Below are 27,728 nucleotides of genomic sequence, written 5' to 3' on the forward strand. Positions count from 1 at the left end.
AGGGAATACATCCCTGATATTGAAAACCTACAACAGGGGTAGCCATGAGCCCTAGGAGTGTAACATCTGCTGGTGTCTGGCTAAATGTATATACTATGCTCAAAACTGCCAAGTAAGTACTTCTCAATGTTCATACCCATATACTAATGCTACTCTCACTTTTGGTTAGAGAACCTTCTCTTTCTCTTTTCAGATGGCAGTGACCTTGGGATGACTCAGAAGGCACCATGGTGTTGAGAAGAAGTGACACAGGAGTGCTTGGCACTGAAATATCTCTATCACACCTTCCAAGGCTCAGGGTCCATTGCAGAAGAGGTGGTAGAAACAATGTTAAGAGCCAAAGGAAGGGTAGGACTCCTTACAACGTGCTCCTCCAGACATAAAATGGTCTGGATATCCATGACCTCACAGTGCCAAACACTACTTACATAAGACCGTCATAATAGGAGGAAAAAATGATGACATCAGAATAAAAGAGAGACTGATTGAGAGGGGGGAGGGGTATGATGGAGAGTGAAGTTTCAAAGGGGAAAGTTTGTATGCATGAGGGTGGAATTACTATGGGTTATTGTCTACAATTATGAAAGCTGCCAATAAAAAAAAAAAAAACCTGAGTCATGACAGAACCTATATCTCAGGCTGTGCTGAGAACTAAGTGATAAAATATAAGCACAGTGCTTTGAATAGTACATGATACATGTAAGTATGCCACAAAAGCTAGCTACTACCATTATAGAGGGTGACGGTGGGATGGTGGCACACGCCTTTAATTCCAGCACTCAGGAGGCTGAGGTGATTGCTGATATAGTTTCAGGCTGGCCTTGAACTCACAGCATTCACCTCGGCCTCCTGAGTGCTGGAATTAAAGGTGTGCGCTACCACCCCATGCTCACCCTCTATAATGAAACTACATACTGAATTCCAGGTCATCCTGGGCTAGAGCAAAACCCTACCTTGAAAAACAAAACAAAAAAAATTAACAGTATACAGGGAATTTAAATTACAAAATCTAAAACCTCTTAAGTGCTAACATGAAGTCACAAGAGGAAAATGCCACATCTGACTGGATGTGACAGGTTGTGAATACAATGCACATGCGTATGTGTGCGTGCACGCACGCACGCACACGCACACACACACACACACACAGAGAACGAGAGTGAGAGAGACATCGTACGAAATTCCCTTCTGGGAAAATCTGAAATATTTTTGGTCCCAAGCATCCTTTTCAATATTTCATTTTAAAAATTTATTTGAGAGAGGGAAAGAGGGAAGGAGGGAGGGACACAGAGAGAGAGAGAGAGCAAAAGAGAGCGAATAGGCATATCAAGGCTTCCAGCCATCGCAAATGAATTTGATATACATGTGCCACCTTGTGCATCTGGCTTACGTGGGTCATGGGGAATTGAACTGAGGTCTTTGGCTTTGCAGGCATGCACCTCAACTGCTAAGCCATCTCTCCAGCCCCATCCCAAGCATTTTTGACAAGCGATATTCAGCTTGTATTAGCATTAGTTGGGTTACCTTACTTAACACAGGAGACTAGCTTTGTAAAAAACTTTATCAGGCAAAGAGAACTCTATCAGGGTAGGGCTTGCTGGAGAAGGTTCTTTTCTACTTTGTGTTAAGCAAAAGAGATTGATAGGAAAGAAAATGACAAGTCATTACTTAGAAATCTTGGAGATCTATGATAGGTGCTACAGGGAATACCTGTATAAAGAAATCTAATACATGTCTCTGTCCTCGAAAAGATGAAAATCTCAGTGGGAGACTGTATAACAACATGACATGTTAAACAGTAAAAGCTTTAAAATAACTAGTTAAGCAGAATAATGGATGTCACAAAGCCTTCCATGATTAACTGTCAAATGAGTCATACAAATGATAATTGTTAAGAACTCAAAAGAAGGTGAGGAATGAACTGGTGGAATATATTTACAGCTCTTCACATTACCTTAGATAAAATATATTTTAATTAAGAAGAGCCTACAGTTCTCATTCGTAACATTTTAATCCCCCAAAGTCCACATACCCTTTAAGAAGCTCAACAAAGAACTATCACATGCTTCCTTTCCAGGCTCGTACTTGAAGGAATGGAACTCAGCTTGATCACATTACAGCTCACAAGAGCCAAGGGGTAAAAACAACCTAAGTGTCTGTCAGCAGGTGAATAGAAACAAAGATTGGCATTTCCATACTGTGGAATGCTATTCAGTCAAAAGGTTGAGTGAAGTTCTGCTACATGCTAGAACCCTGAATATATCTCATGAATTAAGACTGAAACAAATAGTGTATGATTCCACACACATACATGCACTATCTAGACTAGGCAAATTTATATAAAACTAAAAGAGATTGGAGGTACCCAGGCAGGGCAGGGAGATATGTAAGAGAACTATCAGGGAGAAATGTGAAGTTACTGTGTAATGGGTATAGAATTTTTGGTTGGAATCAGAAAAATAGATAGAAAAGTAATAGAAAATTAGAAAAGGTTTAGGGATAATGATGACAATCAAGTCAATGGACTATATACTTAATCTGGCAAAGTTTATATTTTACTATCATTTAAAAAATGAACATGCAACTCGGGCTGGAGGGATGGCTTAGCAGTTAAGGTGTTTGCCTGCAAAGCCAAAGGACCCTGGTTTGATTCCCCAGGGCCGTTTGCCAGATGCGCAAGGGGGCACATGCATCTGGAGTTCGTTTGCAGTGGCTGGAGGCCCTAGCATGCCCATTCTCTTTCTCTCCCTCTCTCTGTCAAATAGATAAATAAATAATAAAATATTAAAAAAATTAATATGCAACTCCCATAGTGAACAGTATACAGTAAAAGGGCAAACTGCCTAGTATGTGAATTATAGTCAATTAACCCACAGGCTCACCCAGAACAAAAAGCCCATGGGTGGCTGGAGATATGGCTTAGTGGTTAAGGAGCTTGCCTGTGAAGTCTAATGACTCATGTTTAATTCTTCAGGTCCCATGAAAGCCAGACACACAGTGATGCAAGTGCACAAAGTTGCACATGTGCACAACGGAGTGCAGGTGTCTGGAGTTCGATGGCAGTGGCTGGAGGCCCTGACGCTCCAATTATTGGGCTTGCCAAAACAAAACAAAACAAAACAAAACAAAACAAAACAAAACAAAACAAAACAAAACACCCATGGGATTCAGTCTTGGGCATTTGGAGTAGCACAACCACAGCAGGACTCAGTGCTGACCACTGGGGGCCATCAGGAAACTGAGGTCCAGTAAAAGAATCAGAAAATGTGCCCCAGAAAAAGGAAGCAGGGAGAAAGACTTGACTTCATGTGATATCATGAGATGTGTGTGTGTGGGGTTGGGAGGGGGAAGCTGAGGAACACTGAGGACCTGCAGCTGTCTTCTGAGGTGAGTGGGGTCAAGGGCAGCAGGTGTTCTGAAAGGTGTGATCTGTTGTTGTTCCCTGGGCTAAGGAAGAGTGGACAGTCATGTCCCATGCAGTGTCTGTTCCCCAGGGGATGCAGGAAGGTGAGGTGCTGCTCTTCACTAGGGTTTCTTTCACGGTCACTTGTACATGACTGAGTAACCTAGACACACATGGCTCCTCCATTTCGTGAAATGGAGACATTCTGCAGAGGTATGCTGGGGGTGGAGCCCCCACGTGAGGACAAAGCATGGCCTCTGATGTGTCTCCGCAGTGTTCTACACTTGGATCTGCTGTCCCTTTAGTGTTAGGTCATTGGCCTGGGTAACCTATAATATTTACCCAGCTCCAATGTGAAAATGTGTTAGGAAAGCATGAAAACGTCCATTCTAAGCATTATTCAGAGATTTATTATGAAAGGCAGTCAAGATAGAATTCAGTATACTACTTGTGTGGAAAGAAAGAAAGAAACAAACAAACAAACTTTCTTTGAGTAAGAGGACCCTATGCGCAAAGCTTGTTCTGGCCAGTTCTTGCTGATCTTATCTTCCTCATGTCTGAGTAATTTAGGCAAATTAAGCAAAACACACATCAAATTGTAATCTGACCTAAAATAAAATTCAAATTGAGCACATCTGGAATTCTTAACCCAAATCCAGAAATTGTGAAGAGGCTTCAGCTGAATGCAGGAAAAAAACATTCTAACACCTCAAACTTCCCAGAGGCACGATAGGCCACTATGAGAATTAGAACTCTGCTAATGAAGAAGGGCTTTCTGGCAAGAGCCCTGTGAGAGCTGGGAGCTTGGCTCCATGACCTGTGGGGACTGGGGGCCAAGTCCACAATGGGAAGCCAGAGGTGGTGAGCGCAGCATGTGGGTGTCTTGTAATCTGCTGGGAGGTGGGGCAGTCCCTGAACTCTTCATGGGTTCCATGTCTTTGTCTGTAGCTGGGAAGCCCCGGGACTAATGAGCAAGAGTGTATAGCACAGATCACTACTGGCATGCCCATCTTTTTGGATTTACAGGTGACAGGTTAGGGAAAGGTGAATTAATTTGATAGCTTGGTTCCTAACCTCGTCTATTGTTAAAGACAGTTGTGCACTATGTAAATACTCTCTACAGACTAAAGGACAACGGGAAGCTGTTCAATGGTTCACTCTGAAAACAGCGCACATTTGAGGCCGCCACTGGAGATTCTTTAGCTCATGTGTGTCGATACGACTGGGGCTCATCCCACCATTGCGTCTAATTTTTATTGACAGCTTATCAATCTCATTTCGAGCTGGCTAATGGAAGTGAGAGAGAAAGCAGTAGGAATAGAATGAGAAATATTTGCTCAAATGGCCTTGACAGACACCACTTCTGAATAAGGAGCAAAGCTGCAAGAGCTCACGATTGCATTGTGTTGTCATGGCAATAGATGATTTTCATCATTTTAAAATGATGAAAAGAAATAAGGAGCTAAGGAGTATAGAAATCAGCCCCAAAGGAGAAAATGCAGCCAGGGAATCTGATGCAAACCTGTGACCCCGTTCCTGCAGGGTCCTGTCTGGAATGCAGCTCAATTTTATCCTTCAAATCCAAGGTCAAACTTCCTCCAATGAACTACACAGTAAATGCTACATGTGAAAACATTACTCTTCTATTAAAACATGATTACCAAATATACGTAGCCTTGATTGGATGCATACCAGCTACTGTTCAGAGTGCTATATATGTGTTATCGCCTTTGGTCCTTACAGCAAGACCACATGGCAAAGAATATGAATACTTTCATTTTAAAGACAATGAACTTGGCAGGCATGAGGTGTGAGTCATTTGCTTGCCTCAAGTCACAAGGAGAGTAAAGGTCAGCGCCTGCTCTCTTAATCATTATGGCACTCAGCCTTCTGCCTCCCCAGAGAGGTACCTAGCAAGCACTGAAAAGGTAAAATCTGGGCTCGAGAGATGGCTTAGCAGTTAAAGCACTTGCTCACAAAGCCAAAGGACCCAGGTTCAATTCTCTAGGGCCCACGTAATCCAGATGGACAAGGTGATGCATGCGTCTGAAGTTGTTTGCAGCGGCTGTGAGCCCTGGTGTGCCCATTCTCTCCGATGGTCTCTCTTCTCTATCTATCTCTTTCTCTCTCGCATAAACTAAAAACAAAATTAAAAAAAAAATTTAGGACTGGAGGGATGGTTTAGTGGTTAAGGCATTTGCCTGCAAAGCCAAAGGACCCAGGTTCAATTCCCTAGGACCCACGTAAGCCAGATGAACAAAGGGGTGCATGCGTCTGGAGTATGTCTGCAGTGGCTGCAGGCCCTGGGATGCCCATTCTGTCGCTCTCTCTCTCTCTCTGACTCTCTCAAATAAATAAATAAAACTTAACAACTTAAAAAAATTTAAAAAGATAAAATCCCACTTCTGGTTCCTCCCGGGCCATGTTTGGTGATATCACCTTCACTGCCAGGTCTCCATGCCCCTTCCACCCTAAGTCCCTCAGACTAGAAAAACATGGCAGATTACTTTTAACTTGCCCTTCATGTGAAGAGAGGACTAGAGGCTGGGTCTCTAGGACAATGTGCTCCATTTGGTACTATACAGTGTGCTGAAGCATGAGGAGAGGGTGTTGGGGAGAGAGAGGTGGGAAGGCTATTACTTCTTCAAATGCAGCCTGGGCCTTTTCCCTTCACCACGGATGTGTGGAATAGGGTCCTGTGAGAACGATGCAATAAAGCCGGCTGAACTGCACATCCATGCCCTGCTGGGGATGAGTCACATGACTGAAATATCTTTCAACTCTAGCAGTGTAATATAATTTGAAACCAAGTCCTCTTATATTGTACTGTGCCTGGCTCTTCTGTTCCTTCACTTCAGTGTGAACTTCATGCACCCATCAGTATTGTTTGATGCTGGTTATACAGGGTTTATTGACCAATACAGGAGGAGAGTGAGCATGCATGGTGGTGGGTAACCATGTAAGGAAGGATATTCCAGTTTCAGTTGATTTTTTTTTTTGCCAAGGCAACAATAAATGAGTGTATGACCCCCCCATACCCAGATTCAATTTTTTTTATTGGGGGGGGAAGGAGGAAGGAGTGAGAGTGAAAGAGAGAGAATGGGCATGCCAGGACTTTTAGCCTGTTATAAATGAACTCAGGATGCTTCTGCTCCCTTGTGTGCATGTGTGACAGTACATGCTTGCATCACTGGGTCTGGCTTCCTGGGACCTAAAGATATGAACTTAAGTTCTTAGGCTTCCCAAACAAGTGCCTTAACCACTTAGCCATTTCTCCAGCCCCCAGATTTCATTTTTTAGGCCAAAGTCATTTGAGCAGCAGTGTAGTTTTCTGACTCTGCCTTATCTGTAACAAATTGCTAGCTTTTCATATTACTATAAAGATGGAAAATATTTTGGGTCACCTTTATTTTTTAGAAGGTACTGGGGATTGAAGCCAGGGTCTCATGCATGCAAGTCAAGTGCTCTACCAGTGAGCCACACCTAATCCCTATCTTTTAAAAATGTACACACTGGGGCCAGAGAGATGGCTTAGTCATTAAAGTGTTTACCTGCACCAGGATCCATGTAAGCCAGATACCTAAGGGGGCACATGCATATGGAATTTGTTTGGGTTGGCTGGAGGCTACTATCTCTATCTGCTCCTCTCTCTCTTCTTCTTTCTCTCAAATAAATATAAATAAAAATATTAAAAAATAAAGATGTAAACATTTAAGAATAATGTAAAGAACTGTTTCAGATCTTAAAAATTAGTGACATTTGTGGGCTGGAGAGATGGCTTAATTGTTAAGGCACTTGCCTACAAAGCCAAAGGACCCAGGTTCAATTCCCTAGTACCCACATAAGCCAGATGCACAAGGGGCACATGCATCTGGAGTTCATTTGCAATGTCTGGAGGCCCTGGTGCATCCATTCTCTCTCTGCCTATTTCTTTCTCTCTCAAATAAATAAATAAATAAATAAATAAATAAAATAAAATAAAATTAGTGATCTTTATGTACCAATTTTCTTAGAGTTGGCATTGTTGGAAATGCTGGCTAAAGAGTCTTGAGTAGCTGTTTACACATACAAAGTGAAGTGTGGAATGTGGCAGTGCCCTACGACCTAACCCTCCTGTCGGAGATATCCACCCAAATAATTCAGTAAGTGCATATATCAATAGCAGAGGTAATAATGTTTTCACAGACTGGCTGAAATGAACCACTTCGATTACGCACTTTGACAGTTTTCCTCATGGGATCAGGGAGATAGTTCAGTTGGTAAAGCACTTGCTCTGCAAGCATGATGTCCTTCCTGAGTTTGATCTCCAGAACCCATGTAAAAATGTGGGGCATGGTGGTGTCATTTGTAATTCCAGTAGGAGGGAGGTTGACCGAGGTAGGCAGATTCCTAGAGCTCACCAAGTAGGCTAGACTGACTGACCAGCTATCTGCTCTGGCAACTAGCAGTTACATATTTGGGGTTAGAAATGATGATTTTTTACCTTGAGAGTCTTTAGAAAATACTAGGTAGTATCATCTAGTCTTGGGGATTGAGTGACATCGCCAATAAAGTTGGTTTATCAACATTTATCTAGTGTTGGTGTCAAAAGTCATCTCCATGAGTGTCCCTGACCCACTCTTCAGCTGTCAGGACTACAGCAAGAACCAGAAGTGTTAGAATAAGTATTAAGTGAACTCAGAAACATGGAAGATGCTCACTTCCTAGGAAGGATGAGGTAGAAACTAGAGCACGGGATGCCATCCAGTGGAAGAGCTTGTGGTCAAGTGTTCCATCATTGGACTGCAACTGTGATTAACTCTTGTTTTTCTAGTACCATGCTTTTCTCCCCCCCCCCCCCAAGAGCCTCCTGACAAAGCCCTATCTAAGGGGACACTCTGCAACCAGCCTCTTCATCCTGAACTTGGCTCCTGAAGTGGTCTGCATTTTCTCGGAGAAGCTCCCCTACTGTGATGCTTTCCTGTTTGCCCACCTTTGAGGTTCTACCCCATCAATTACCTCTCTTAAATCTGCAACCTTCTTTCCTCTCTTGTCCACATGTTCCTAGAAAAAGTCCCTTCCCCTTATTTTCTTGGGCTACATGACCCTGAGATCCCTGAATACTTTGCTCTGTCTTAGAATGATCAGCATATCTTGTTCATTGCCATCTCTGCCTCAGGAGGGCAGAGGCTGTCTCTCTTATTTATGTAACACCTGCAGTTCGAGGCATAATAGCTTACACTGGTGGGGCCAATGAAGATTTACTGTGCTAAGTTTTATGATAATTCTGATTCCTAAGAACATGTAATCTTATTTCCCTCACTTTTTAGATGTAGTCACAATAATGTGATCACAATTACACAGTGGTTTCTCTATAAATAAGACAGCTACCGCCTCCTCCCCTTCCTTTCTCAAATCTCACACAGATTCAGACTTTCCTATCTTTTTGGATCCTAAACCATTTTCTGAGGCAAAAGCCATTTACCTCTGCAGAAAAATTATTATCACGTCTTCCTTTGCAAAACTCCCTGTCACCACAGTGGACAGCTAAGGCCCTTCCAAATCACTTAGTCTGCAGTGTGCCTACTTGGAAGAATGTCTCTGGCATGTTCTCATTATCCTGGGCAGGCTCGCAGTTTCCTACACTTTGCCCCCTAAGAAGCTACTAGGTGCAGTAGCCCATTGCCACAGTCTATAGTTATTCCTCCCATATCATAGCCACAGGTTAACTGCCTTCCTTTTCTCTGAGTCTCTGTGAGTCATTTTTTATCTAGTTTCTCACATTGCCATGCATTTCAGTCCTGTTTCCTCCTGGGGGCTTGGGACTGCTGGACAAGGAGGTATGTGTTCAGCCTGCTTTCTGCTCTTAGCCCTCAGCCACTTTCTGGCTGCCAGAGAGATGTATCTTCTGTATCCTCAGACACACTCTTCGTTCTCTCCTGAGCACTTACAAACAGGGTTGGTGTCAACTCTAATCTCAGACTTCAAAAATGATATTTCAATGTAGCTGACTGTTAAGATTTTAAAATTACTTTTGTGTTTCCTCTAGCTGTTAAGATTTTCAGCTCTTCTCGTGGCCAATGTTCTAAATGTATGAATAGGCTGCCCCAGGCCAGGGTCTAATTTTGGAACAGGGAAGAGCCCTTCTCCTTGGGATGGGACCAAGTCCTTATGAAGCCATGTGAACACTAAGTTCTCAAGATTCTCAGGTGGGAGGATGAAACACTGACTCAACATGGAGCTGAAATCACAAAGGAAACTCAGGCCAGTCCTGGAACCAGAAGATGAGAAGTAAAGCATTATGTGCCTTGTCTCACCAATTGTGTGTCCCCTCTGGTACCTGGAAAACGACAGGTTCTCTGAAATACACTGATGATCCCACTGAGCCATTCAACAGGAAACAGGACACTTGGCTGACATGCACACTGGCCCTATCCATGCAAAACACAGACCACCAAACTTCATACTGAAGACAGGAAGGGATATATGCACCATGCAGGGAAACTATAATGAGAATAATTAATCAGCCCATCTGAACATTTGTAATGACTTCAAGCATGAGAATGTATTAGCTAATCAAAAGAATCTCTGATGAATAATTAGCTACATTGTATTCAATCAGGGATAAATAATTTAGGTCTACTTGCACTTAGTTGTGGGGTGTACACTGACTGACTGGCGGTTCTGGCCTGGGGTGGCAGGTCCCCTTTCTGCCTCAGTCCCAGCGCAAAGGCACTAGCAGGGTGGAATTGTGGGATTTGGGGTTCTGTGAAGCCTGAGGATCCTGGGGGCACAGAAAGTAGGGTTTGCCAGGCTGGGCCACCAGAACTACACAACCCAAGCAGAAAGCACATGTTGCTGGGTTACTAGTCCTGCAAATAACTATACTTCTTCCCTCTTCCCAAGAAGCACACAGAGTGGAAAATGAATTATTACTACTCTGGAGCAACAGTAATGCTCTCTGAGTGAAGAGCCAACTGGCAGTTTGAAGGATTGGGTTAATCAGAAACAGGGAAATTTCAGATTAACTATACAATTATTTCAAATTCTGAGTGTGCCAAGACAATGTTATAGAGATACCTGACAAATTGGGAAGAAATCAATAGTATGAGGCAAAGATTTTTTTAAGCTTACAGAGGCTGAAATAAACTGGTATTGTGAATGTGATTTTTTTTTTTCCATTTCCATCTCATTACTTTAATCATTTTGTCAAAATAATATAAGCATGTTTACATAGACTTGATTTGTTAAGAGAATGTGTAGCTTAAAAGTCCCTGAGACAAGGGCAGGAATGACTTAAAGACATGCAGTGCAGTTATTCACCAAACTAATGACCAAGGACTTGGTTCCTGTCCTGGATATCTGAGAAATTATAATGTGTGAATGTATGTACAAACACACACTCAAGCGAAGCTGCCTGGTTTTCTGCATTTCCTACTCCTGGGTATGAACTCATTTCCAGACTGTTAGGAAGGCACACAGAGAGCTCTAGGGGGACATTTAGCAGAATGAGAGCAAGCAGAAGTGGAAGATCCCATGAGTTTTTGTCCAATCCCCTCATTTTGCAGTTCAAGTGGCAGAGGCTCAAGGGGTTGTCACACAGACACAGCTGGTTCTACCACTGTTACTGTCCCCTTAGGTAAGTATGGACCTTCATTCATTCCTCTTTCTATAAGAGACTGGTGCTGATATCAGCTACATCTTCTACACAGACCAGGCACTATAGTGAGTACATTAAGTGTCTTATGCATTCCCCTTTGTACCTCCATGGACGACCAAAACACAGAAAGCTTACATAATTTGCCCCAGTGATCTCTACCTCCAGAATTCTGAAATTCCAATTCTTAAATCCCTTTTAAGAGATGCCTATCAAGCTAGTTAACTATATCTGTGAACATCTAGAGCCAAACTGGCAAACTGAGTGGGCCAAATCTAGCATCCCGATTGTGCCATGTATCTCTGAGGCTGCTCCCGCCACTTCCACCGTGGAGGTTGGTACTGGCCTCAGAAGTTTCAGACTGTGGAGTTTGAACCATTCATTCTTTGGTCCTGCACAGAAAGTGTTTGCTGCCTCCTTGTCTAGAGCCTTCAAAGTTGAGAGTATCTTGTAATGGTACAGCATTTTACAATGGACAAAGCACCTTGGTACACATCATCACATATAATGCTGGTGAATGTGATTTTTATGGTCCCATGATTCCCAAATGTTTAGTGTTTATAACTGTCTAAATTCACTCAAAATAATTTTGATTTTGAACAATTATGGTAATCCTGCTTGTCATTCTCATTAAGTAAGTTTAGAACTCGAGGACATGGTAAAGTGAAAATTTAGGAGTCAACAGGGAGGGATCATTGTTAATGGTGGAAAGTGGACAGCTGTTTGGGTGACTGTGGGTTACATAGCACACAGCACTCGCTGGGCTCACCTTGAGAACCTGAAGGTGTGGCCTCACCTGGTGGGGGCGTGTTTCTGTTCTTCTTCCTCATCTGTGTCACTGCTGATGGTGATGACACTGACTGTGGGGCTGGGGGTGTCAGGGATGACAATCGTCTGTCGCTGTCGCTCCCTGGTGGTGCTGGAGGCCATGTCGCCCCACCCACAGGTGACCGAGGTGCTACAGGCCGGGCTGCTGTGCACCATGGCACAGCGGGGAGGTGTGTTCTCCTTGACGCGCTTGGATCGCTGCGGGGAGCTGATGGCCTGTGAGGAAGACACCTCACAGGTGGAGACATTTCTGTAACAACAAAACCACATATAAACAGAGCAACTCCTCCAGGGGTCCCTAGCTGTCTAGAAAAACCAGCTTTGCTAATCTCCACAGAAAAAAGTCTGGGGCCCAGACCAGATGTACTCCATCGTAACCAGGAACATGGTGCCTTCCTGAGGCTTTAAATTAGTCATTATAGTGAAGACTGCAGCTAGAACTGCTCCGGGTTCTGGTTTGGGTCCACATGCTTGCTTCCAGAGGGCTGGTCTTCTGGGGGAAGATTTCAGCTGTGTCGGCTAACATGGCCACATCTTCAGGATTAAACCTCACCTTCCAGGCTCCACCTAGTTCTCCCTCGATGGTACTTGTGTCAAGTTTTTGGGGTAGTGAAAGAAGTGGTGTATGCCACATAAAGCTTTGCTAATTGTTCTACCACTTATTAAAGCACTTCTACCACAGTACGAGGGATGGAACCCAGGCCCTCACAGATGCTCTACCTCTGAGCTGAACTGATAATTTAAGCCCTTATTTCTTAAGAGTTTTTAGATGTAAAAGACCCAACCTCTGTGCCCTTTAAAATTTAATTTTTCCTCTCTCCTTCTCTAGAAGAAAATACTGCCAAATATTTGCAAATACATAATGAAGAAAACCTCATAAACCTTTTTCTAGATTTTGATTCCTGAACCTCATGAGAGGCTTACCAATTAATCTTAATTATAATTTAAAGAATGGGACAAGAGGAAGGCGTATGCTTAAGAAGGGGCTTTGTTTTTGGCTTGTGTATGGTTTATGCACATGTATGTGCCTTGTGGTAACCTATAGGTTTGCCCGTGGTAGCTAGAGTGGAACGTTGGGTATCCAGCTCTGTTGCTTTTCTGCTTGGTCATGTTATGAGCTGGGGTTTCTTTTTACTAAGCCCAGAGCTTACCGGATGACTCTGAAGATTCTCAGGTTCCACTCACCCGCAGGACTGAGGTCACAGGTGCATGGTGTGGGCATACCCAACTATTTTACATGGGATCTAGAGATCTGAACTCTGCCATTCATGCTTGTGCAAGCGCATGTAACTGCTGGGCCATCTCTCCAGCCCAACAAAGGGCTTTTAATTTGGTTTAGTTGACTTGAGATTACTTATTCAGTCCTGGTAGCAGTTACCTACTTTCCTTTCCACCAAATCCCTGCTGATCCTGGTAGTACATCTATGCAGTGAACAACCCAAATCAATATATAATGAATCTTAGATTCTGCTATGTCCTCAGGGACTTTGGCATCTTCTAACTAAAGGGATGGAAGTAAAATGAAAATGATTCAGTAAAGGTGGTCTTACTTAATTTTCTACCTAGCTAGTATTGGCTTTCCTGCTTATTCCTTCTTGAGGCCTGGTAATCAGTTTTCCTGATAAGACATAATGTTATGATTTTGAGATTATGTTTTCACTGTTCCCGCACTTACAGTATGTTCACTTGGCATTGTTAAAGAGAAGCATGTCTCACTACTCCACAAGGGAGAGCTGTCTGCTATCAGTCTGGCCTCAGATGGTTCTTAAAAAGAAGCAAATAGCAACTCGTGCTATAATTATATTACCATGAGCTGCATAGGCAATGAGCACACATGAGGCCAGCTGGATGGGAAGAAGACAGAAGGACTTGCTCAACTGGTGCTGGGGCTGAGGGTCCTTACTGGCCTACTCAGCCAAGGTGGCCACAAGGGTATCAGGTCCTGTTTGGAGTGGCACACCTGGCATGGGCCTGACAGTGCAGAGAGATCAAGACAGTGTTTTTTGTTGCTGCTAAATTTCATGAGGGCTGGAGAGATGGCTTAGCGGTTAAGTGCTTGCCTGTGAAGCCTAAGGACCCCGGTTCAAGGCTCAATTCCCCAGGACCCACGTTAGCCAGATGTACAAGGGGGCACACGTGTCTGGAGTTCGTTTGCAGTGGCTAGAGGCCCTGGTGTGCCCATTCTCTTTCTCTCTCTGTTGCTCTCAAATAAAAAAATAAAAATAAACAAAAGAAATTTAAATTTCGTAATGACATGGGTGTGTTGTTATAGAGCTGTCAAGAAAAGTATTCTGGAGGGCTGCCAGTGACCTGAGCAGTTTTCCTGAATTGTCAGAAACATTCAAGTAAGAAATTCTAAAGAAGGATGTCTCCTTGAGGGAAATCAGCCTTTGGATTAATTTTTGACCAAGAATGAAAAAAGGCAGGCCTAGTTTCTAGCACCTATGCGAAGCAGAAAAAAACAAATTCACTAGACATTTTTTATACTGGACTTCTTTTGATCTATTCATCCCGAATAAGCAACTAAGTGCATCCAAACTAGTAACAGGAGATGCACAGCAATTCTGCAGATGTATAATCTCCATTTGTTGGTTGTCTATAGGATGTCATCTTTTCTCTCTTTCTTTTATTTCTCATTTTTCCTCCCACCCTCCTTTTCTTTCTTCTTTTGAGGGCAGGGTTTGGAAATCTGTATTTTAAAAAAAGTCAGGTTTATTGAAGTGTAGTTGACATAAACTAGAATTCTTCCTTCTGAAGTGTTTGATGACTAATAGTTGCAAACCACACCATAATGCAGACATAGAAGGTTGTCATCAGAAAAACTCCCTCATGCTCCTTCCCAGGCAGCTCCTCCCTCTCTCCCCAGTCTCTGTCTTTTCCAAAGTGACACATATATGAAATCATAACACATAACCTCTTGTCAATCTTGGTCGCTGAAGAGTTCACTGAGATGAAATTGCAGATCAGGGGAATGGGAAGGATTAGTGTCCTGATAGTGTGCCTGGGAGTCAACAGTTATATTAAGCAAGTAGTCAAATGAGTTAAATTTCTGACCTCAAAGTTCAAAGAAAAACAAATTTCTCTAGGGCTTTAAGACAGGTTATTTGGTACATGGTGTCCAAAGTAAACCTTCAGAGGCATGCTGTGTTCTAGAAAAGGAGAAGGAGATAAAAATTCTCTGTGTGGCCAACTTTAGTTAGGCTCTGAACCTTCTGGTAGGACCAAATGTGAACTTCATAAAATCCAGCATTGCCAAAAGTCTTGCTCCTACCTTTGCTATCTGACTACCCTCAACATCTGACCAGATTATTCATCCTCTCCTCTCTTCCAGGTGATGGCTGGCCACCTGACCTGCCTTTAGCAAGAATCCTGTAAGAATGGTTTGCTAGAATCCCCAGGGCCTCTACTGTCTCCTCTTTGTAATGTTCATACTCTGTCCTGGGTACTCCTCCTTAGCTGTAAACTCTCACTTGTCTGTGCTGTTGTTCAGAGATGAGGCCACTCTCCCTCCCCCACTGCAAGACCTGTCTACGTTGTCTTAAATAAAATCTTCCTTACTGTGCTTTTAATAAGTAACAATGAATAATACTTTTTTATTATTTTCTATTTGTTAAAAAATTAGGGCCAGGCCTGGTTGACTGTGCCTGTAATCCCAGCACTTGGGAGAGTCAGGTAGGAAGATTACTCAGTTCGAGGTTAGCCTAAGAATACACAGTCAATTCCTGGACATCTTGGGCTAGGGTGAGAGCCTATTTCGAAAAACAAAACAAAACAAAAATTTTTTCCCCCTTTAACAAAAAGAACTGAAACCCTCAAGGTATGAGCATGCTGTGACTGTAGAGTTTCAACCTGAGGGTTCCAGCAGGACTGGAACTAGGAGACAAGAGGCAGGGATGCACTTGACCAAAGCCCTGGAACATTCCATGCGTTGTGTGTTCCCCTAGCTCCTATGAGAAGAGTTACTCTCTGTACCATCCCAGGCCAGTGCCAGGCTACAGAGCTAACATTCCCTAGGCCTTAACAGTGCTTTGTATTTTCCAGGGGTTCCCGGCCTCCCAAGCTCTTCCCACCTACCTCACAGATGACTGGTGCTGCTTACTCTTCCGGGAAGAGGTGGTGCTGGTTGGCTGCTGCCGCATCACGTGGGCGACACCCACGTTTAAGGGCTGGGCTGCCGGAAGGGTTACATGACTGGTCAGTAGCGCAGGCTGCTGCATGATGGGATTGTAATGGCTGCCATGGGCATGCGTGTTCCTAAAAGGGAAAAGGGAAGCCAAGGTCTCTTGGTTTTCTAGAAGCCAAGCCCTTCCCTAGGGAAAGGCTGACTGCTGTGGGTTATTTTACTAGACCATGAGGTGAAGAGATGAGTCTTGATAGGGGAGATCACTGTGTGGGCTTCCTGTTGCTGTTAAGTTGAAGGCCTATCCGTAAGGAGTGGGAGAAATACAGTAGGTTGGTGAGCGACAACCAATACTTAAGGGGGAAGATTGCCCAAGGTAGCTTGAGCTTTCAAGTTCTGAGGACGGGGGATAAATGGTCCTTCCAAACTACCTTCAAAGGCTCTGAACTGGTGATTATGCTGAACAATAATATGTGCATTTGATTTTAGAGTTTACAAAGTGTCTTCAATTGGTTCTTTCATTCCACTCTGTGAGGTAAGCCTGGTATCTTAGTAACTCCAGTTTATTAATGAGAAAGTTGTAGTTAATGTGAAAAACAAACTTTGACAACTGGGGACCATATGTTTCTGGCATTAGGAAGTGTTAATGTTCTTTTGAATTCCCTCAGTAGCTAGCATAATGCTCAGGCATGTAGCAGCTGATCAGTTAATTATATGCTTGCTGAATGAACAATTAGATTAACTGAAGAGTTTGATATTAAATCAAAATTAATAATAGTCATACATATGTTGAAAGAAATACTGTTAGCCTGAATCCTGAAAATGAGTTATACTTTAGAGTTCTTATAATCTAAGTTGTATTGCACTTGTTTTCCCACAGAAATGTATGTGATTAATTAAGGGATTTGTCTGCAAAAGCTTATTTAACACATAATAAACTCAAAAGCTAGACAAGAATTCATTTGAGTTTTAAAAAATTACTAAATTGCATCTTTGCAGCTTAGAGGAGGGGTGATAAAAAGTTTGACATTTTGTAGAGATTCTGATAGTCTTTTACACATTTAACATGCCTTATAGAAACTGATGTGGTAGCTTCTTATTTTATTAATATTTTCTCTACAGATACTTGGAAGCAAGTCCAGCATTGGTACTTTGCTTGTTTACTAGTCATGATTATGGGTGTTCTTTGGCCCACATGTGAAATACAAGAGTCTTGGAATGAAGAAAAGTGTTCTGGCTTTAGATGCTGTCTATGATTACTACCTCAGAGATGAAGAGAGAATGGAGAGAGGCAGAATAATAAATATACATGAATAAGTGTATGAGTATTGCTGAAATTAAGTGAGATACAAATCTGAAAGACAAAGGAAAAAGGAATATGCACTGTGGGGGAGGGGGCTCAGGAGAATAAGGGGTAAGGGGAAAACTAACAGGCAGCTTTCCACTTGGTTGCTATTCCTAATGAGCTAGAAGAAGAAAGGCAATCCTGCCAAGCGTGAACTGCTGTGAATGGGCAAAGGGAACATGCCAGACTTATTTATTCCCTGTCATGTTCAGGCCTTGCTATACTGAATGTTAAATACAGGCCATGTGCTTTTGTGTCTGATCTTAACTGAAACTGCTCAACAATCCTGTGATGTAAGCATCATTACTCACTTTACTGATGAAACTGAGGCTCATAAAGGTTAAATAACCAGGTTTTGGTCTTGCGGAGCCACTTGTGCCTGGTTTAAATGTGACTCCATGGAGTGGGGAGTAAGTGGGCAATGGGGACAGCCTATGAACTCGTCTCTTGTTATTAGTCAGAGAGTTAAGTAGAGGCTGGAGGAAGCTGTGGTAGAGGCCCGAGTGAAGGGTTATTTAGCCACCTGCCTACCTTTTCCTGAGAACTATTCATTTATTTTAAGACAAGGGCTTACTATGTAGGTCTCAAACTTGTGATCCCCCTGCCTTGGTTTCCCAATTACTGGGATTACAATTGCATACCATCACTCCCAGTTTGAGAGCTCTTTATTCAGAACAGGAATTATTGAAAGGCTCCCAGGGTGGTATGGAGACTGTTAGAAAGTAGTGAGGAATAACCTGTCCCAATGTTTGTGCAGAGGAGGTACAGCTCAAAGGGGCTATGGGGCGCTCAGGGCAACTTGGGGTGGTCACATAGCCCTGCACTGGTTAAGTGGGACATTGTGGTGCTAGGAGAAGGTCCAAAGGAAAAAAAAATGACACTGTTCATGAAAGCAACTGAATGGGAGGTCTGTGAAGAAGTCTGTGGGTTGTGTGGGTGGAGTTCTAGAAATAGATGCAGGGGTATGAGGTGCTAGCAGGTATGAGCTGGAGGTCTCTGGAGTCTGTGGAGAATAGACTCTGATCTGTAAGACTTGATTGTTAACTGAAGAGACACACTCAACAAGCATTCTGGAGTTGCCCTTCCAAACACACCTTGTTCTGGTAAGCCTTCCCTGGGGACTTCAGACAGACTCCAGGACAACTAGGACTCAAAGAATCTTGACAACACTTTCTAGAATTGCTTAGGGCTTTGGGAGTCCTTTTCTACATACTTTTACTGGTGACAAACCTTTGTTTTCTGAGAGAGGAATCTTATTCTGAGAAAAAAAAATCATCCAGAGTCAAGTCTGGTGAATTCCATTGGTAATTAAATGAATTAATGATAACTGAGCATGGGGTGGAACATGACAGCTGACTGTAAGTTGGGAAGCAGATTTTTCTGGTGCCCTGGTACATTACTTAAATCATCTCTCATTACTCTGTAGTCAAGGTCCATCTACTCCTCTCTGTCAGTGATGGACATTACTCTCATGCCCAACACACTGCTTGCCCCAGGACGCGTTCCTGCTCACCTCCAGTCGGCCAACTGCTGAGTGCCAGCCATGGTCTCAGGAATCACGGTCGCATGCTGCACTGATGTGTGTGTGGCCACACCAGTCAGCTGCTGCCATGCTGGGGGAAGCAGGATCTGCTGGGTCCCACTGGGCCAGGCCTGCTGTAGGACAAAGGACATTGGCAATCAGCACACTTGTTAATCACCTAATTGATTTGTACAAACCTAGCACTTATTCTGGGCAGAGTTGTAGTAGACCTTGTGATGGGTATGAAAGTGGAGACTTGGTTAAAAAAAAGTGTGTGTGGAGGCACGACAGAGGATTGAGTATAGGGGCACCGAGATGTATGGAAGCATTTACTTATGTTACAGAATGAATTTTAAAAATGAATCTGCTCTATTGTAGTTTCTAAAAATTCCTGAGAATTACCTTTGTTCTAGAGGTACAGGTGAGAGGCTTATAGGAACTCACTGCTTTCATCTTCATAATGCTAAGAACCTGTGTGATTTTCTCCATGAGTGAACTTACTGGCAAGTGCACAAATGTGTTTTCAGCTCTATGTGTCCTTTGTCTCCTCACTGCCTGCTTTAGTCATTGAATGACTTTGAATATACCTGTCCAAAGTTGGATGTCTAAAAGACCACCATTAAAGTGAGATACCTCCCAGGTAGACCAAGGACTTAGGGATTTGTTATCATATTTATCTCTCTTTCTTCCCATCCAGCTGGGTGTGACTAACATTGCCCTAATTTATCTAATGTAGTGCTTCCTAGGCATGTATTTAATATGTATGTTTTGACTTGTGTATAAACACACACTTTTGAAAATGGATGACATTTCAAGTCAAGGCTTAAAAAGCAAGTGATGCTTACAAAAATGATAGAACTATATTTCAGATCTACCCCACTTCCCCTGTTCTATCATTCTTATGCTCTCAATGAAGCCTATGAGATCTTGTAAACTTTTCTAATATTGCTTGTTTGCTTACTGATCCGTTTTGATATAGGCAGAAAACTTAAGATGACAGAGCATACCATTAAATACTTACTAATTATCTGATAAAATGTAAGAAAAAATTTTACCAAGTCTATCAACTATAGTTAATTGTATTTCAGGTTTACTGAATTCACAGAAGAGGCAAAATAATTTAATTGGTTAAAACCGTTGTAAACTGAAAGTATTAAATGAATAACAATTTCATTGGAAGTGAGATTTTTTCCTCCTTAGTCATTTGGTACTCATTTCCAATCTCATAAAAAGCAAGAGTTTTGATTAATGTCATTAAAAAACTCTCGATATCAAGGTAAGTTCATCTTTTCCCCCTATTTCTCTGAAATGGATCTTAACATTTTACCTCAAAACAATGAGGGGGGAAGGCTATTTTTGACCCTTTTCACTGACTGATACATTGAGCTCATTTCAAAAGATACTTCTTCAACCCTGGTTCGAGGCTCGGTTCCCCAGGTCCCACGTTAGCCAGACGCACAAGGGGGCGCACGCGTCTGGAGTTCGTTTGCAGAGGCTGGAAGCCCTGGCACGCCTATTCTCTCTCTCTCTCCCTCTATCTGTCTTTCTCTCTGTGTCTGTCGCTCTCAAATAAATAAATAAAAATAAATAAAAAAAATTAAAAAAAAGATACTTCTTCAAATATTACTATAAGTTGTTATTATTACGAAAACTATAAGTGATATTTCTGTCTTTTTTGCTTGTTTGTTTGAGATAGGTTCTTGCTATTCTTATCAGGTTACCTGTGAACTTTTGATCCTCTCACCTTAACCCTTAACCTACCAGTGCTAAGATTATAAAATCCTCTCTTCTCCCCATACCTCCCCCCCCCCCCCTGCGGTAGGGTCTCACTCTAGCTCAAGCTGACCTGGAATTCACTCTGTGTTCTCAGGGTGGCCTCAAAGTCATGGCAATCCTCCTACCTCAGCCTCCCAAGTGCTGGGATTAAAGGCATGTGCGACCATGCCCAGCTCCCTTATTTTTTGAGACAAGTCTCTCACTAAACCTGGAGTTGACTAACGGGTTGAAAAAGGTAGGCAGCAAAGCCCCAGTGATCCTCCTATCTCTCTGCCTTCCCAATACCTGGCATTTTACATAGGTACTGGTGTCTGAACTCCAGCCCTCATGCTGGTGTATGTAGTGTTTTACATGGGTGTTGGGCTTCTGAACTCCAGCCCTTATGCTTGTGTATGTAGCAAGCTCTTTATTCACTAAGCCATCTCTTTTACGTAGGAGCTAACTAACGTTTCTTTTATGCTAAGAATTTTATAAAAATAAGTTTTGGGCTGGAGAGATGGCTCAGTGGTTAAGCGCTTGCCTGTGAAGCCTAAGGACCCTGGTTCGAGGCTCGATTCCCCAGGTCCCACGTTAGCCAGATGCACAAGGGGGTGCACGCGTCTGGAGTTCGTTTGCAGAGGCTGGAAGCCCTGGCGCGCCCATTCTCTCTCTCTCCCTCTATCTGTCTTTCTCTCTGTGTCTGTCGCTCTCAAATAAATAAATAAAAATTAAAAAAAAATAAATTTTATTTATTTATTTGCAAGCAGAGAAAGAAGAGAGACAGACAGACAGAATGGGCATGCCAGGGCCTCTAGAGACTGCAAACAAACTCCAGATGCATGTGCCATCATATGCATCTGGCTTACATGGGTCCTGCGGAATTGAACCTGAGTCCTTAGGCTTCACAGGCAAGTGTCTTAACTGCTAACCCATCTCTCTAGACCCCTAAGAATTTCTTTGAAGTAGGATGACACTCTAGCCAAGTCTGACCTGAACCCATTCTGTAGTCCCAGGCTGGTCTTGAACTCACAGCAATCCTCCTACCTCAGCGTTCTGCGTGCTGGGACTAAAAGGGTGTGCTACCATGCTTGGCTATATCATCAATTTTTGTATATACATTTAATGTATTTTGAGTTGGAGTTTATATTTCTTTTTCTAAAAAAATATTTTATTTATTTATTTATTTGAGAGAGATAGGGAGAGAGGAAGAGGCAGAGAGAAAGACAGAGTGGGCACGCCAGGGCCTCCAGCCACTGCAAAGAACTCCAGACACATGCGCCCCCCCTTGTGCATCTGGCTTATGTGGGTCCTGGGGAATCAAACCAGGGTCCTTAGGCTTTGCAGGCAAACACCTTAACTGCTAAGCCATTTCTCCAGACCTTGTTTTTTATTTTTTTTTAGGTAGGGTCTCACCCTAGCCCAGACTGACCTGGAATTTACTATGCAGTCTCAGGCTGGCCTTAAATTCACAGCGATCCTCCTACCTCTGCTTCCCGAGTGCTGGGATTAAGGACATAACTCTCCTCGCCTAGCTGGAGTTAATATTTCTTTATTTCCACACACATTTTTTTTTTTTTTTTTTTTTTTTTTTTGAGGTAGGGTTTCACTCTAACTCAGGCTGACCTGGAATTCACTACGTAGTCTCAGGGTGGCATTGAACTCACAGTGATCCTTCTACCTCTGCCTCCCAAGTGCTGGGATTAAAGGCATGTGCTACCACTCCTGGCTGGAATTAATATTTCTTTCTTTTTTCTGTTTTTTTTTGAGGTAGGGTCTCATGCTAGTCCAGGCTGACCTGGAATTCACTATGTAGTCTTAGGGTGGCCTTGAAACCATGGCTATCCTACTTCTGACTTCCGAGTGCTAGGATTAAAGGCATGCACCACCACGCCTAGCTGAGTTAATGTTTCTTAATGCACAATGTGTTTCAAGCACAGAGTTGCCATGAATAGATTTTCTGATGTTTTGGGTAAATTTTCTTATTTATTTATTTGACAAAGAAAGAGTGAGTGAGAGAATGAGGGCACCAGGGCCTCTAGCCACTGCAAACAAACTCCAGATGTGTGTGCCCCCTTGTGCCTCTGGCTAACGTGGGTCCTGGGGAATCGAACCTGGGTCCTTTGGCTTTGCAGGCAAATGCCTTAACTGCTAAGCCATCCCTCTAGCCCAGATTTTCTGACTTCTTAACAATAACTCTGGGAAGTAAGGTCTACTGTTTGCTTTTTTTATTTGTGTGAGGGAGGGAGAAAGGGAGAGAGAGAGAGAGAGAGAGAGAGAGAGAGAGAGAGAGAGAGAGAGAGGGAGGGAGAGAGAGAGAGAAAAGAGGAGAAGGAGAGATAGAATGGGCACACCAGGGCCTCTAGTGACTGCAAACAAACTCCAGATGCATGTGGCACCTTGTACATCTGGCTTATGTGGGTACTAGGGTTGAACCAGGGTCCTTAGGCTTCAGTTCTCTAGCTCTACTATTTCTTTCCATTAAAAAATATTTTATTTATTTATTTGAGGGGGGGATGGGCGTGTCAGGGCCTCCAGCCACTGCAAATGAACTCTAGACATGTGTGCCCCCTTGTGCATCTGGCTTACATGGGTCCTAGAGAGTTGAAGCAGGATCCTTTGGCTTTCAGGTAAACGCCTTAACCACTGAGCCATCTCTCCAGACTGCTCTTTCTGTTTTTTCAGGTGAATGAACTAAGATAGAGAGGTTAACTTTCCCAGAAGTATGGCAAATTAAACATAGACATTTATTGTTCTCTCTTGCCCAACTAACATGAACAGGGAAGGAATAAAATATATAGATTCATAAGAACAAAGAGAATGGGAAAAAAGATAGTGACAGTTAACAAGACCTTAGAAGTGGGACAATTACTAAGAGAGTTAGCCGACTGAATAAATCTAAATTAAGGCTACATATGAAACCCTTCACTTTCCAGGGGTCGGCGTGCAGGCTGACTGGTACTGTCCCCTAAGCCAGAGGTGGCTTATTCTCTCTAGGGAACTTTAAAAAGAACTTCAAGAGAAATGACACACATGACATTTGAGGAAGAAGGTTCTTCCACAGAAAATGCTAGGCTTGTCTCTTATTACTCTCTATGGAAGCACATATTTTGTGGTGTCCCCCCCCCCCCGCCCACCTACCAGTGCTTTGAGTAGTTTTAAAATATTCTAGTCTTAAATATTCATAAGCAGCTAAAAGTAACTGTTAGGAAGCATGTACTATGAAAAAGAACAACAAGAAAAACTCAGAAGAAACAAAAACAATATATGAATCAGAAGAAAATTTCCAAAGATCTCTAATTATTTAGAATTAACCACTACAGAGTTTAAAAAGTCCATGAAATGTGATCGTATACAGAACTATAATAAGAAAGACCTCTCTGGGCTGAAGAAATGACTTAGTTGTAAAGGCACTTGCTTGCAAAGCCAAAGGATCCTGGTTCCATTTCCCATGACCCATGTAACCCAGGTGCACAAGGTGATGCATGTGTCGGGAGTTTGTTTCCAGCAGCTGGAGGTCCTGGTGTGCCCATTCTCTTTCTCCCTCTCTCTGTTTATCTCTCAAATAATAAGTAATTTTAAAAAGTTTCTTTTGAAGAAAGACCTCTCCAAAATGAGGATTATGACAGAAGAAATGAATTCAAAAGAAGGTTTTTTAAAAAGTGAAAGAAATGTATCAGAAAGCAGTGTGGAGAGAAGACTTACAGAAAAGTAGAGGAGAAACGATAGGAAGCACTGAAAGTATCAATTAATTTGAAAGTATAAACTATTCAGTTAATAAGAATTTTGCAAACAAGAACCAGAGAAAACAGCAAGTAAATTAACAAAGGAAAACCAAAATATTCAGAGTAAAAAGTCACATAGAGTGTCCAGGACAGTGTATGAAACAAGTAAGAAATCATGAAATAATGAGACCACTGTAACAAAGTGAAGGTCTCAGATATTTCATAAAGATAAATAAATAACAGATACTGAGCTCAACACATCAAACATAACACATCAAGCCCACAAACCTTTCACAGCCTGGAAGGATTTGGGGCTGTACAATAACAGACATAGGATTAATCCAATTAAAAAAAAAGAACAATTAATTTCAGGAAAATAAGAAGTTGTACAAGATAGAAAATATAATCACAAGAGATTTCTAAAGCTCAATGAGAACAATATTATAAAATATTGGTGACAATGATGCAAGTATTACAAAGTAATTGAATCACAAACCACCACAACCAGCTTGCTGAGTTGCCATGCCTGTGGGGCAGGTTTCTGGAATACTTATGAACCAACTTTGTCAGTCATTGGCTAGAAGCTGCACCTTGGAACTGTTAATTCTTTGGCATTTCTAGCTGCAAGTCAAACAGCCAGAGCTTATGTGGCAGCTGGGGAAAGCTTTTGGGCTCAGAGGTTGCAGATGCTGACAGGTGGAAGTTGGGCACGTGCTAGACATGGTAATTTTCAAGAAGCTATGGGAAAAGTATTTCTAGCATTTTCTATTAGTATCTTTAGAATTCAAAAATCAGGTCCCCAAACTCATAAATTCTTCATGGCCCCTCATTTTCCTTCTCTTAGTGGGTTGGATGCCCCTTAGCTTTGTTCCTGTGGTGGTTTGAACCAGATGTTCCCCCATAAACTCATGTGTTCCCAATGTCTGAACTCTAGCTGATGTAAATTGGGAGGTTAAGCCTGGCTGGAGGAGGTATATTTTGGGGGGTAGTTTAGGGGTGTTATACAAGCTTCCCTTACTAGACTTTGGCTCACTCTCCTGATGCTGTTTTCCACCTCTGTAGCAGAGGTGATGTCCAGCTTCTCCTCATGCCATGCATTTCCTTGCCATCATGGAGCTTCTCCTTGAGACTCTCAGCTAAAATAAACAACTTTTCATCACCCTCCACCAAACAACAACCAAACCCTCCAAGAAAGTAGTCGAGTCAAAGATTACCTGGAAAAAATGGGAAAATGGGAGTGAGGGAAAGGGACTGTTACAGGGTGGAGTGGATTGGAGAGGTAAGGCTTCATCTGTCAAATAGGAAGTCAACTGATAGTCAAAATGCATGAATCAACTAAAAAGTACTCTAGTTTGTTGCTTAGAAACATAGATTTATATAAGACTGGTCAAGTTAAAAACTTTTTTTTTTTGGGGGGTGGTGGTAGCAGAAGCTGAGGATGGGATAGAGAGGAGTGTACTGTTTATTGGTTTTTCAAGGTAGGGTCTCACTCTAGCCCAGGCTGACATGGAATTCACTCTGTAGTCTTAGGCTGGCCTTGAATTCACAATAATCCTTCTATCCCTGCCTCTCAAATGTTGGGATTAAAGGTGTGCACCACCATGCCCAGATGGGAGTATACTTTTTGTTGTTGTTGTTGTTGCTGTTTTTTTGAGGTAGGGTCTCACTGTTGCCCAGGCTGACCTGGAATTCACTATGTAGTCTCAGGGTGGCCTTGAATTCATGGCGATCCACCACCTCTGCCTCCTGAGTACTGGTATTAAAGGTGTGCGCCACTACACCTGGCTTAGGAGTATACAATTTTAATAAGTTGGTGGCATCATGTAAGGCTAAAAATTATGTACCTACATTACTTTGAAAAAGAATAAAATTTAAATTTCAAAAATAACTTTCCCCAAATCATTCTATCATACAGTGGTAGAGCTGGTATCCAAACTTGGGCAGTCTCTTGGCCATTATCCAATCACTGTTTATTATGATAACACACAACAAATATGGTCCGCAATTTCGAATCTAGTGTTGGTGATAACTGCATAAAAGGGCCTTGCTGTTTGTCAAATGAGTTCAGAACAATAGTTTTTTAATAATTGCACCTTTCGTCTTTCCACTTTTACCTCCTCATTTCCAATTTCTATTGGTGGCCAAGCTGTTGAGGTTTAGGGTTTGGGAAGGTAGAGGTAACAGCTCTTTTTAGGAAGTATCACAAGTGTTTGCTTTGTAAGTAAAGATAATTCTTGTGTCACTAACATGAGAGCTTGTGGTCACCAAGCTCTTCTGCCATGACACATCCTCAGTGTGCTTGCTCCTCAGAAGCTTGTTCCCTCTAGGGAACATGTGATGCTGCTGGGAGGTGGAGAGACACAGGGCAAAGAAATAAGATTAACATGAGGAAGGAATTCAGAGCTTCATCTCAAAACCTTCACAAAGTACTTGAAAAAGTTTTACATACTTAGAAGCATGATCCCAATGTTTGCAATTCCTTTTTATGCAAATAATAGTATGTGGAATGTCTCTGCCTGATAAACTAGAAATTTACTCATAGAAAAATGAAGTTCTCAATTTAAAGTTATTTATATTAAAATAGATACTAAACTATGGGCTGGAGAGATGGCTTAGCGGTTAAGCGCTTGCCTGTGAAGCCTAAGGACCCCGGTTCGAGGCTCGGTTCCCCAGGTCCCACGTTAGCCAGATGCACAAGGGGGCGCACGCGTCTGGAGTTCGTTTGCAGAGGCTGGAAGCCCTGGCGCGCCCATTCTGTCTCTCTCCCTCTATCTGTCTTTCTCTCTATGTCTGTCGCTCTCAAATAAATAAATTAAAAAAAAATAGATACTAAACTATTTTTTGTTTATTGAAACTAGGTCTCACTCTATAGCCTAGGCTGTTCTGAACTCATGATGTATGTACCAGGCTGGCCTTAAAACTCATAGCAGTCTCCTGAGTGCTGGGATTATGAGTGAGCTACCACGCCTGGCTTACCATAATTGTGTTGTATATTAACTTCTGTCTTTTCAAAGGAACATATAAAAACATGGAGGACATGTTAATATCATAAGCTACCATACTGGCATACATTAAGAACCAAATAGAGTATAAAAGAAAAGGCAGATTACCAATAAAGACACAGTGTGATACTGGGTAGGACATTCATGCTTTCTTTTAAAAAATGCATCTTAGCAGTTCAATGGGAGAGAGAGAAATCACCAGTGAAGATACTCAACCATGGACACTGCAAGCCTTATATTTGGCCAGTCAGGCCAAATGAGCCAACGGGTGCAAGAGTGGCACGTCTGTCATGGTGAAAACCAACTGCCCTCTAACTGGACTGGAGGCCCGCTCCATGGGTGTAACATCTGCTGCTGTCTGGATAAATGTATATACTATACTTATCAAACTACCC

At 42.5% G+C, this 27,728-nt stretch overlaps 1 protein-coding gene across 4 annotated transcripts in view; it reads right to left on the reverse strand.

Annotated features, from left to right (window-relative positions):
- Hipk2 (homeodomain interacting protein kinase 2) overlaps positions 1 to 27,728 on the reverse strand; it is a 221,968-nt gene that overhangs the window by 25,460 nt on the left and 168,780 nt on the right. For all 4 annotated transcript variants that reach the window (XM_045160101.1, XM_004661171.3, XM_004661169.2 and 1 more), the window contains exons 10-12: positions 18,846 to 18,988; positions 15,942 to 16,121; positions 11,836 to 12,117 (exon numbers count right to left, since the gene is read on the reverse strand). In XM_045160101.1, coding sequence (XP_045016036.1) covers positions 11,836 to 12,117; positions 15,942 to 16,121; positions 18,846 to 18,988 — 605 coding nt within the window. The remainder of the gene's footprint in view (positions 1 to 11,835; positions 12,118 to 15,941; positions 16,122 to 18,845; positions 18,989 to 27,728) is intronic.

This window comes from Jaculus jaculus, chromosome 10 (genome assembly GCF_020740685.1).
Source record: "Jaculus jaculus isolate mJacJac1 chromosome 10, mJacJac1.mat.Y.cur, whole genome shotgun sequence".
In the NCBI taxonomy this organism is placed as follows: Eukaryota; Metazoa; Chordata; class Mammalia; order Rodentia; family Dipodidae; genus Jaculus; species Jaculus jaculus.